General features: G+C 44.6%; 1 protein-coding gene across 1 annotated transcript; it reads right to left on the reverse strand.

The window, feature by feature from the left end:
- Positions 1–7,541: 7,541 nt before the first annotated feature.
- LOC117242449 (acetylcholinesterase-like) lies at positions 7,542–12,905 on the reverse strand. Its single transcript, XM_033509131.1, is given in 2 exon segments — positions 7,542–7,819; positions 11,208–12,905. Coding segments are annotated over 2 exon segments (1,419 nt in total). The 5' UTR covers positions 12,349–12,905.
- Positions 12,906–13,259: the final 354 nt, after the last annotated feature.

Raw genomic sequence — 13,259 nt, forward strand, 5'->3', positions numbered from 1 at the left:
ATGGCGCATAAAAAGTCGGCGTATGCGGTGGCTGTAGAAAGTATTAAGAGTGGAATAATTAATGAAGCCTACCTTCCCACGGAAACTCCCTTCGAGCCGCCTAATTACCTTCCTGCATCATTCATAAGCGCTCACTGCCGCGAAAACTGTTATTCCCGTGTAATTACGTCGCGTTGGGTAATCACATTACTCTGGACAGAAGTTGAACGTTAAGGAACAAAGTGGAGCATCGATCAGACACACAGCGACGAAACGCGGCGAGAATTTTCCAAATATCTCACCTGTACACCGAGATATTAGCGCGTTAAGAGCCGTGCGGCGAAATAACGCGTGCAACTCGCGTTTTCGTCCGAGTTATTGACGAACGCGAATGAAGCGACTTATATATCGTTTGACTGGCAGACTACGATTTGTTAGAAATTTATCGGAACGACAAATGGCTCGTAAAAGTCCGCAGCGCGAATCAAAGAGCCGGTATGAATTTTCATGGCTTAAGAACGATTGGTTATCAAAGTAGTAAAAATACTTCGTAAAATTCTATGCAAATGGTGGAATAAATAACGACTACAAAAATGTCAAGCAGACCCTCCGTTGAGAAGCCAGTCGTGTGTATCGATCGAGGAGAATTAAACACGTTAAATGACTAAGAACATGTCAAGTGAATTGTTTTGTAATATAATAACACATTAAAGAGATCAGTCGTGTATATTGGTTGGAAAGAATCGCAGGTGAAACGTTGCGTTAAGGTAAAACGTTGGCCTTTAATGGGTTAAGGTACAACGTAATTGCTTAGTACCACGAGAGGAAATAGCTTCCTCAAAGATATGGAATTATAGAACAGAGCCTTTGAAAGACTCGGTCAGGCAGGTAATTAATAAGTGGCCGGATTAATTAGCGGAATGCACTTTTTCCAAGGATTCTTTCCCGATCTGTTTAATCATCCGATGGGCCCGTTAGAAACCCGATGATTAGTCGGAAAACTGGCTACAGGATATGCACGAGAGAATTCTGCGACGTCACACGAAGGCTAATTAGTGGAAATGATATTAATTAAAACCGCAGTGAAAACCGATATAAAGCCCGGGATTCCAGTGAACTTTTCCCGGTTTTCCTAACCCCGAATTGGATCTACAAGGGTGATCGGTCTATTTCTTTTCTTCTTTCTGAACGTCTTCTCACTCCATTGGATCCCACTTCCCTTCTTTTTTTCTCCACCTTCGATTTTCCCCCGTGAGAAAACTTGGAAATTAATTTTTTAGAAGGTGGGAAAGACCATTTTCAGACGGAGATTATTTGGAAAAAATGAAACAGTGGAAATGGGATTCGAACCTGGGTGGTTCCAGTGGGAATCCAACACCCAACGCGCTCCACCGCCATTCATTTATTTTCCGCATTATTACGTACATAAAGATTCATAATTCGGGCGAAATTAATACCAAATATCCGAGTAACTCCGAGTGAATTAAAAAGTCAATTTACCCGCATGACGAATGGCTGTGACCGCAGCAACGCTAACGTTATTTTATTAAACTGTATTCAGCCGCCCCATTGAAATATAAATACACGTTTTAAGAACCAACTGAATTAAACAAGGGAAATTGGTAGCCTGAGGCCTGAAAGATTCATCGAAGCCCCTGGCCCGGAAAGGTCGCCCAGTGCAAGTCGGATAAAAGAAACTGCATAATGGAGGATCCGGAACGACCGAGGGTTAACACAGGCCTACCCTGCCAGGTGACCTTAACCCTTTGACGAACCATATCTCAAGTAGCTAGCTTCGTGGCACGGTGCCTTTCGGCTGTCTGTGCCTTAAAGCGGAACAACCGGATGGAAAGTGTTCGATACGCGATAAGGCACGTGTTTCTGCCCCCTTAACGTGTTAATTTCCCTGCAAAGAAATAGGAGAAAGAAAATCAGTCGAGCCTCGAGCCTTTAGATCAAAGTTAAATAGCAGGAAAATCACAAGCTACGAGCTAAGATTAGCGGTCTTTAACACGAAATGAAATAGAAACGTCGATTATCGTTGGCAAAAAATTACAAACGGATGATTGATCGCGTCTTGTAAAATTTTAAGAAGCAAGATGATTTCTTCGTCGTTTTCTTGCGTAATTGCCAGCATATCCAACTGGCAATTTGTCCAGCGTAATTACAGCGTTGACTGACAAAAACGCCTGTATCATTTCCACCGTTCTAACGACGTTAATCTACAGCGGCTGTGCAAACGTACCTGTCGACGTCCTTCATGAACGTGTTATGTGTGTTATACGAATCACTTTGAAATTTCGAAGCTACCGTAATGACGCGACTATCATTATTAAGTCGATAAAATTTTCAACAATTCTACAGACGTATACAAACGTTATGGGATACTTAAAACGCAAGTATACATCTTGCAGAGATCACAAAAGTATATCAACAGACGATCTTCATAATATTAATTAAAGTCTCTGTATTCAGTGAGAGCGTCCTTCGCGCTTGTTACACGCTCAAGATGACTAAGTCGTATCGTGTATTCATTTTCTAGGAAATATAAATGTGCAGCGTTCATACACAGGGTGAGTCACGAATTCTGATCGGTAGAGATTACTCTGATATCAGCAGTTCGATCAAAAATGCCTTTATCAGATATAGCACGGTTTCAAGAGATCTTGAACACGATTATGGCAAACTTTTTGTCAACTCTTGCTTTTTCATCACCTTGAATTTTCTCCAAATAAACCTGTAATTTTTTACACCTCTCTATTAGAGGATTTCAGATTAGACGAATTTCGTAAATATCATAACACAACACGTGTTAATTTTTGTTCACCTGGGTCGGAAAAAGGTTAAAGAAATATCCTAATAGTTGAAAGAACTTTGTGTTACAAAGGAGTATCGTATGCTACGCGTATTATACGCGTTCCGATGTTGTTAACAGATCGAAAGTATTGATTCGACCTCTCGCGTTACTCGCGTATTTTCAACTGAGATTAAAATTTTCCCAATGTGATCTCGGCAATCGTATCTCGTCGCGGTACCAACAACGTCGAACGAAATGTTTTATATTGGGCGCAATATAAGCGCATAAAAATGTCCTCTGGTAAGTGCAAGAATAGTTTTGCAAGCCAACGTATAACAACGTCGAGGCTCTGACATGGATAACGACTTTCGACATTCAACGATCGCGGAATTCCTCTCGATTCGTCCAGGGAACGGCCTGATACCGACATCAGGCGACAGCAAGCTTTTAATTTGACGAGCGTTCGCGTGACGTACCGCCCCCGTTGTTACCACGTTAATGAGACGCGGATCTTAATAAAAATTTGCCCTGTCGTGGCACCATGTCATAGCGTGCCAATCGTTGGCTTAACGACTGTGAACTTTACATTTCTACGGGTCTAAATTGTCCCCTAATAGTCTCGCGATTGATTCCCTGATTTCGTTGGTTGGAAAAGAGGTGGATAAAAAATATAGCACTGGGGAAAAAAAAAAGAAAAACAGACTGATTTAAGATCGTTTATATGATTTTTAAGTGGGCGTCAGACTTACGCTAGCTCGCGTTATGTTCTGCTTCGGATCGAGGAATTTCGTTTCCACGTACATTTGACTTTTCCACCTCGTAACGAGGTAATAAATTATCTCGGAAAATTGAATATGAAATATACGTTTTCTCTTGGGTTTGGGCCGAGACGAGTTCGCGTCAACTTCGGGTTACATTTACCCAAAGTTGCTGGTAAATTATGCCGAGAAAACGAATACCAAACGATTCTTGCGTGGTAGGTTTCAGGCAGATTTGAATCGCGTTCCGGTTAAGTTTAAGCCAAGTTTAGATTAGGTTTGCGTTAAGTTCGAATTAGGTTTGGCCAAGATCGGCGTTCAAGTATCAGAGTCAGTTTGATCGGTTTTATTTTTTATTTGTTTAGTCCCGTTGATCAACGGTAAATTACGGAGGGAGAAATTAAACGCTAGGAACTTGCTGGAAATTAAATTTTCGTTAGATCGTGGTTAATGCGCCGGTTTGACAAATTTTACGTCGCGCTACGTCTGGCTTTTTGACTCATTACGCGGCACTAAATTAACCCGGGAAAACGAACGTGCAATGTGGCCCCTCCGGGAATCGGCCGAGACATACGGTTCAATTAATTCGCGCCACGGCGATTAAATAATCTGCGATTAAGGAGGCGCCTTAAATTAAGGCAAGTTTCGCGGGACGGTGATAAATTTTTTACCGCGATAAATCCCACCATTGCCGTGTCTCTCGGCGGGATAGTTCCCATTATTCGAAATCCGTTTAACCACATTCGGACTAATACAGCCCGGTTGTAATATCGCGCTTCGAGTCGCCAGATCCTCTGGATTTATAGCTCGACTTGTAAATTACTGTTTTCCCTCGCGATAAATAAAATTGAATAAAAAAAAAAGAGGGAAAGGAAAGGCAGAGGGAAAAAGAGAGGAAGGGAGAGGATAAAACGAACAAGTTCGAAGAGGTACGATTTTCCAATAAAAAAAAAAGACAAGGTCGACTTACTAGAAATATTGATAAAGGCAACGAAAAATTACGTGGAAAAAGAAATAAATGAAACGTCGTCATTGTTTAACTGGTATCGATGAAACGCGAAGTTTTTCAATGAACCGCGAGATATCTATCAATCATTGGGAAGCGATAAAAATTTGATCGCCACGGCTCTGCCACGGTGAATAACGTTTAAACAAACGTGCACCGCCGGAGCTTTGACGTTTCGATATCGGATCGAGATTCGCTTGTTTGAATTTTAATTCGCGACCCGATAGAAACGTCACTCGAAAACCTCACCCAATCACGATTTTTGCAAGCGTTTCCTTCGCAGCATGTATTTTCCAGATGTGTTTCGAGACATTTGGCCGATTTATCGTCTGAATCTTTTATTCCAATCGCCATTCCGTGCTACGATCAAAGAGATAGAAAGGAAAGCGAGAAGGAAAGGAATTTCACGGTGGACCTTGAGAATACGGTTTGCGAAACGTCAAACGAGAAAATCGGAATTTTCATCGTGAATATTCATGGAATCATCGCAGGCGACTTAATCGTCGAATGGCCGAGACATCCTGCGCGGTACGTTCGCTGCTGTGTCACTGAAGACTCAACGATAAAGGCGACAGCACAAGTCTGGTACAACGCGGACGTCGCAGTAGTACGAGTCAACCTTCTCTCCGACGTCAACGAAATTCCTCGTTCTCGCGCGATTTAACTGCGTTTAACGAAGACCGCGGGTGGAAATACCTTTCGTCCTTTTAACCAGTTAATAAATTCGCGAGTATTATCGCTTGAAATAAAAATAAGGATTCGTTAGTTTCTCTTGAAGTCGACAACGTCTCAACGAAACGTTACGTTTCTGGCTGCAACAAAATTATGTAACCTTTGGTATTTTCTAAAAGTTCACCTATATTTAGGAGATTTACATCTTTAAATACGACTGATCGTTCCCATTTTCCATTGTGTCATACTACGATACTTGTAGACACCATATAACATCGATATTAGAAAACCCATAAGAATGAACCTCCATATGTACAAAGGAAAAACTGCTGTCCTATACTTTTTATAATTTTATCATTCTGCTGTAACGTAATATAATTTCCAAGTAAGGTAACGTATACGATTCACGACACTGTCTCTTATCTTTACAATCAAACGCTTGTAAGTTTCTAGACGTGTATACGGTGTCCCATAAGCTACAATTCGGTTAATAAAATGGGACTCGTCTAATTTTCAAAATACGTTACATGTTCAATCCATGACACTGTCTCTTGTCTTTACAAACAATCGCTTGTAAATTTCTGGACATGTATACGGTGTCCCATAAACTACAATTTGATGAATAAAATGAGACTCGACTAATTTTCAAAGTACACGACACTGTCTTTTATCTTTAGAATCGCTTGTAAATTTCTGGGCGTGTATACGGTGTCCCATAAACTACAATTCGATTAATAAAATGGGACCAGACTAATTTTCAAAGTATACGACACTGTCTTTTATCTTTACAATCGGTTGTAAATTTCTGGACGTGTATACGGTGTCCCATAAACTACAATTCGATGAATAAAATGGAACTCGTCTAATTTTCAAAATACGTAACTTTCTGGTGTATACGGTGTCCACTAAATTACAATTCGGCTAATAAAATAGGACTCGACTAATTTGAAAGTACACGACACTGTCTTTTATCTTCACGATCGATCGTACATTTCTGCACATCTGTACGGAGATGCATGGGCGACAATTTTGTGAATAAAATCGAGCCACAGCTCGGATGTTTTGGGGCGTGAATGGATATATCGTTGGATGGCTAGCTAATGAGGATAGAAACAGTGACACGGGACATAATGATCGGCCAGTCGCCTCTAATTACTTCGTATGGCACTTTCCTCATAATTTCGTTTCGGTTAATGCCAGGCAAAGGGCGATGCATTATTCGGTTAATAGCAGCGGTATACGAATTTACGCTCGTATTATAATCCTACAGCTCGTTGATGTAATTATCGACTGCGGAACGGAGCGTCGTTTGATCTCGTTAACGCAACACGTCGTTTCATTTCCAAGGAACTTCCATCAAGAACCCCATCGTTATTTCCCGCCCTCGGATACCTAGAAACGAGTCGATCCAATTCGTCGAAACGTTCGTATCTATCGTTTTATTTTTCGTTTCGCTTTTGTTTCTTTTTTTTTTTTTTTTTTGGTGGGACTACGCAACCAAAACGAAAAAAATAGAGAAATGAAAAAATAAAAAAAAAACAGGGAGATTTTTTAAACAGCGAACTCTATGGTCGCTCCGCATACGGAATAAAATGTAAATAGAGGTGGCAACGACAGGAACTGCCAGTTTTTTCCGGAACGAGAAGAGAACCGAAAAAACGACTACTCTGTCTCCCCTCTCTCCATTTTTTCCCCCGTTTTTTATTTATGTAGATTGCGAAACGCTGGAAACTACGGCGCTCGCGGACGCGCCGGGTCAAGGGTGAGTCACTTTCGCTTCTCACCCTTGCCGAATTTCCAACGCGACGATTTCGAATAAATCCCTCGCCTCCTGTCGCGCTGAATTATCCGTCTACCTTGCCGCTCGTTCGCTAATTCCTACAAATCATTCGCTGGTGCAAAGAAAAAGGGAAAAAGCCAACGTCCATTCATCCCGTTCGAATGTATCGGAGGAAGAATACACGGGGGAAAAAATTCCCTCGTAAGAGATCGGACGAGAGAAAAAGAGAGGAAAAGGGAAATGTTTCAACGGATACACGGTATTCCGTGTCCCATTAAAATTCTGACGATGTCGCGGGAAAGTTGGTTAAGAAGCAGGAAACGAGGGCGGAAGGATAGGGTGCGCGAAGAATTTGAATCCGGCTCGCTAGATTTTGCAAAGTTGGCGCAAGTTGCGCGCCGCCAAACAGAATTGCACTCGCCATGAAAACACGCCATGTTCCATCGTAACTTCGTCGCACCGTGAAACACCCCGCTGTCCCCTTAATTTCCCGGATGGCGGAAGATTAATTAAACAAATCCCATTTTCAATTTTCTGTTCACCCGAAGTTCAACCCTCGGCTCTGTCCCGTTGTTTGTATTCGCTGGCGCGCCAGTTCCCTCGGCCAACGGACCCCAAACTCGTTTCTTCGACCAAGGTTAAAGTGATACACCCTGTAGATTGTACAAAGTCGATGGGATCTTGTTCTTCTTTGGTTCGTCCAATGTACTTTTCTCGGGCATGGAATATTCTGACGGAGGAATATTCTATTTTTTCATATTCGTACAATTTTCAAAACAGCACTGAAACGGGTTGCGCGTCAAGTTCTTCAATGTCCAGTCGTTGATCTCTGGGTTACTGACAGGCGAACAGACTGGCAAATTTATTTATTTATTTCTATATCCATCGACACGACAAGTCGGCTAATGTAAAAAGAAAAATGCAAAATAAAAGACGATAATCTGTGCGGACAGACAAACAGAGTTATATATTTTCTGCAATATTTTAATTTTGATGAAATTAATAAAATAATTTTTCTTGCGTATTTGCCAGGTAAAATAAAGAAGTGGAACTTCTGCTATATCGTCTATAGTTTCTCGTATTATTATCTCACGGACCCATAAAAATCCACGGTCTAATCTAATCACCGCTAACTAACACTTGCCACATTCGCCTGTTAAAATATTATTTAGATCGTGGAAATTGAATTTTGAAAATACACCACACTTTGGTTACGTTACAGGTACGACGATCGCTCACGCTAATTTCCCTGCACGGCCGGGTCTTGATTAGTAGCCCGGTTCAACTTGACGTAAGCTAGAATTAGGCTAAGGGTTAGGCTGACTCAGATTCGAGCCGCGACGTTAGGATCAAGTTAGGTTATCAGGTCTGAGCTACAAGATTAAGACCTGCTTACAACGCCTATAATCAAGTCGATCTGCGTTAGATCGAAATCAGAATATCGAGGCTCGATTGGAATTTACGCTACGGTAGGAGCCGAGTCTTTACAACTCCTACATGTTAAATTACCTTAAGGCAGGACCTTACGTGTTAAATTGAAACTAGCGAATTAAGATTCGGGGCTGGCATGTTAGGATAGAGTTAGCGTGTTAGGTCAAAGTATGACATTAAATTGGATGGGAAAGCTGGGCCCTATTTACGTGGTCCGAGCTGAGTCCTTGAGTCTAAGCTACACCTACAATCTGATGTCACGTCTAGGAGTTAGCGTGTTTGGCCTGAGTCAGATGATTTTAGATTTAAGACGCTGCGTTCCGTTACGCCAAGGCGTTAGCTGTTCAAAGTGTCAGGTGAATTGTTATTTGAATTAGGATATCTACATATTCCTGGCGGAGATAAATGTGCGCGCCCGAAGGGCACAGTCGTGAAATTGCCACGTTCAATCCGTTCACCAAGATACCGTTAAGCGGTTCGGCATTAGAGCGACACTCAATTGTCAGTTGCAACGTGAATTTGCACAGGTGTCAGGCGCAAGATATCATATCGAGCGAGACTCTGAATGGGTGAAATTGCTGATGCAGGTACGCGTATATCGTGATGCGTCACACCGATTCTCGACTACGTGAAATGAATTCGGCTCTATTTCGCCGATAATCTATCGCCAAGACTATCACTTCCATCAGCTTATCCAGGTCTTTTCTATCGCATGTACGGACTGTCTCGTTGCCTATACCAGAAAATCATTTATCGACCACGTTGAATAAAATTGCACCGTGCTAGTCGGTTCCATAGCTCGGTACAAGTGTTTATCGACTATCGTTATCTTCCATGCTAAGGATATTTGTTGTTATTGTTGAAGTGATCACCACCTCTAAGAAAACTTTACATCTGGTCTTTTTAGCTTTCTCAGGCACTGAAGCCATCGACAGCGTATAGACGATAGACTGGGACGAAGGTAAACCATAGACAGGCGACGATGGCTTCGGGGTTTTCAGTTATAGGGTAACACTGGTGGCGTGTGGATCTGGACCAGCTCAAATTATATTCCTACTTGTACTTGCACTTCTGTATTAAAATATATTTTCTATTTTACGATTTATCCACGCGTTTCTCTGTTTGTACATCTAATAACCTCAACAGTTATTATTATCGTTAACGAACAACGATCACAGCAACAGGCTCGTGAAACTAAGAGGCGCTGTATATGACCACTGTGTAGACAGGTTTTTAAAAAGTCCGTTTGTCTAAGTATTATATTAAAAATCGTCACTTGTTCGTTAATATGTCTCGTAGATATTTATCGATCTTCGTGGTAAATTTGTTTGAATTTCAATTCTGCTTTCGAGTTTTACCTTCGAAAGGAGAAAACAGATTACACTGATTTCGGGGACGATATTTTATGTGATCCAGCTAATTATAGCTGCAAGCTACGCGTTTCCAATTACCGCAAGCTCGACTTCTCCGCACTTTTTCTCACTGTGTGCGGCAAAAACTCAGCACCTACGTAGCAATCGACGTGGAGCACGATCGCCATGCTGGTGAACGTTACAAAGACCGAAATCCGAAGAATCGAACTAACGAATCGTTTTAAAGAAGCGCCGAAGAGCGAGCTAGATAAGTCTGATTCATCATTTTACGGCTAAGACTTCAAGGACAGGATACAATTTATCAGACTTTGTCCCTTTCATCCCCGTGGAAACGGAGCGCTCGATCAACTCGATTAAATCATTTAACGTCGAAGAAGCTTTTTTTCTCGCAATCTTAGGCGACCGTATGATTCTTCTTCTTTTTTTCTCTCTTTCTCCTTCCAATTGAAACTCGCCATGCTAACAGGTTTCCCGTCCCTCACGACTGCAGGATCAAATATTCCGAGAGCAGCTTGAAATCGTCGCGAATAACGGTGTGATTTATGATCCGGCGAGCAATCATCGAGCGCTGCCGCGCTCAACTTCTCTCGCGGGCGAGAAAAAGACGAGAAAAGAAGCGTTCGATTTAAAGCAGGGACACGACGAAGACAAAACGAGCAGAAGAGTTACTTAATTACCTCGACTCGTTGCAGCGAAAAACTGCCATTAACGAACTGTTCCTCGGGCCAGCAATCGACGAGTCTCTCGGCCTGTACTTTTCGCCTGTACAGATTCTAGGATCTAACTCGAACCGAGCCGCGATCAAATCGGCACCATGTAACGACGAGGCAATCGCGCAAGCACCGTCAACAGGTTCCGTTTGTTGGTCGGACGCGATTTAAAGAAGTTGAAAGTCGCTAGAGCTCGTCTTCTGACGGCACCGACCACCAACAACCGTAAAGTTTGCCGCATAGATTTCTGAATGCGGCTAAAAGACTCGGTCGATCTCGACCACGCGAGGGAACCTATCGAGCCGAGGTCCCAGAGGCATTTAAATCGCGGAAGGTTAATTAGGTAGAGTGGGTCGCGTTTAAAGATTGCGAAATAATTTCTCGAGGCTGCATCGCGCGACGCAGCTTTTCATTAAACAGAAAGGCGGATCACGAGCCAATAACGAATAGCTATCCGCATTATCCAACGACAATACACCGGAACCATTGTTCCCAGCCGACGCGGCTGGTCGGTCCGGCTCAACGGTATTTTACGTAACGAACGTTTCAAACCTGTCCGACTGACGTTTCCACACGAAAAAAAATCTCTGCGAACAGCGTTACTCTATCGATTCGAGCTTGTTCCAGTGTATCGTCCTCTGATCACCTCTGCAGCGGCGCACGAAACAACCGGTTTCGCTGATACGCGACACCGGTACGTTAACTGACAAAGGTCGACTTACCCTCGTTCTTGTTGTTCCCGATGAGAATCTCCGTGTCCTTGAAATCGGCCTCCCTGAGAAGATCCAGAGGATCTTTAGGTAGGAAGATTCCGTCGATGGTGGGCGCCGATGGGAAGCCTAGGATGCCCCAGTAGCTGTTCCATTGTTGGACAGAGATGGTCTTGGCGTCCACGGACCTCATGCAGGCCATCACCCTAGCAGGATTCTCCTGAAGCATGGTGGAGTTGCAGCCACAGTCGTCGACCAGTATCCTGGCCACTTCGTTCGCTTTCTCCCCGGTCATGTAGCTCCATGGAGCGTTCAAAGTGCCACTCTGGAGGATTCCTCGGCGGACCAGACCGCGAGTCACCGGAGAGATCAGGTGCAGAGACACGGAGCTGCCTCCGGCGGACTCGCCAAAGATGGTGATGAGGTCAGGATCGCCTCCGAAGGCTGCCGCGTTGTCCCTGAGCCATCTGAGTGCCAGAGCCTGATCCCACAGACCCATATTGCCAGGAGCCTCTTCACTGTTGGTGAAATGTTTGTTCAAATAGAGAAACCCAAAAGCGCCAACTCTGTACTGCATGGAGGCGATGATGGCGTTGCTGGTGACTGCCATGATGTCCGCGTCGTACACGTCCAGGGTAGCGGTGCCGCTCATGAAACCACCTCCATAGATCCAGACCAGAAGGGGCAGGCCGTTCTTGTCCCCGTTGTTCGGCGGCTCCGAGCCCTTGTGTCTCAGTCGAAACTTCTGCGGCACCCAGATGTTCAAGTACAGACAATCCTCGGAGATGTTGGTGTTGGGGTTCCACATTTCCTCCCCTGGAAAGCCAGGGAAGTACTCGTACCTCTCCTGGTAGCAGCTGTTGGGTAGCACAGTGGCGTTCAGGATTCCGTGCCAAGGTTCTATGGGCAGCGGCTTTCTGAATCGGAGCGGCCCTATCGGAGGCTTGGCGAAGGGGATTCCATAGAATATGTGAACCTCCTTGTCCAGTATCGTACGGGAGAATCCGCGAACCAGGCCGCTGGTGGTCTCCACCACCTTGAGATCGTTGTGCACGTTGTTCCTCTGCGCGGACACGTTCGCCCTGACGGAACTTGAGCAGAGAAGAAGAAGCAGGAACGCGAGGTTCGTCATCGTGGTTGGCTCCGCTGCAGAGAGTTTCGTGGAGCACACCTGCCGAGAGAGACTCAACAAGTTAGCGAGTGGGGGACCGGCCGTGGAGCCGGCTTTTGCGCGGAATCCTCTCCGTTCGCCTCCACTCTCTAACCACGCCGTCTCCCCGTATTTCGCGCTACCTCTGTGCCTGTCTAATTCACCGTGACCTTTCCAAGCATACGCACCGATCAACTTGCACACGCACGCGCGTTCGATATCACCTTTTTCTTTTTTTTTTTCTTTCTTTTTTTCACCTTTTTTCCAGTCCCGGACCAAATGTCTCTTCTTCTGGTCGCGCTCCTCCTACAAGTGGCAACGAAACACGCTCTACGCGGCTACTACAGTCGTCGATCACACTCTGCTGAAGCAGGAACCCTGTTGTATGGCTGGCCGTGATGGCGCGAGTCGCCAAGGACACACGACTGCGTCGCGGAAAGACAAACAAAGGGATCGCGCGCAGATCGAGGCGGGCAGAGGGTAAATTTTCGCGCGGCGGCCGGCGAGCCGCGTTGCACGGGGTCGACTGATGGAGGCAGTAGAGGTGGCACAGAGTCGAGGTGCGCCGTTGGCTGGTAGTGGTGGCGGACACGATCGTGGTGGTGGCACTGGTGGATGTGGTGGTGGTGGAGTGTTGGCGCACGCCTCGCTCCCGTACATAGCGATGGCCATTCGATTCTCTTCCCGGTAACTTCTCCGGCAATTTCATCCTTCAAACATCTCAGTCCCCTTCGACGCGCCTACGTATTCTAACGAACTTCAACAACTTCTCGGTCGAATCTTTTCCTACGCTATCTCCAGGATTGCACCGAGGTCTTAAAAAACCTCGATGATTTTATGATTTTCGCGGCGATCGAAGAGGATTGTGCACGATGGCCCGTGGCGACTTGCTT

This window comes from Bombus vosnesenskii, unplaced genomic scaffold (assembly GCF_011952255.1).
Source record: "Bombus vosnesenskii isolate JDL3184/JDL3185 unplaced genomic scaffold, Bvos_JDL3184-5_v1.1 scf7180000016274, whole genome shotgun sequence".
NCBI lineage: Eukaryota > Metazoa > Arthropoda > Insecta > Hymenoptera > Apidae > Bombus > Bombus vosnesenskii.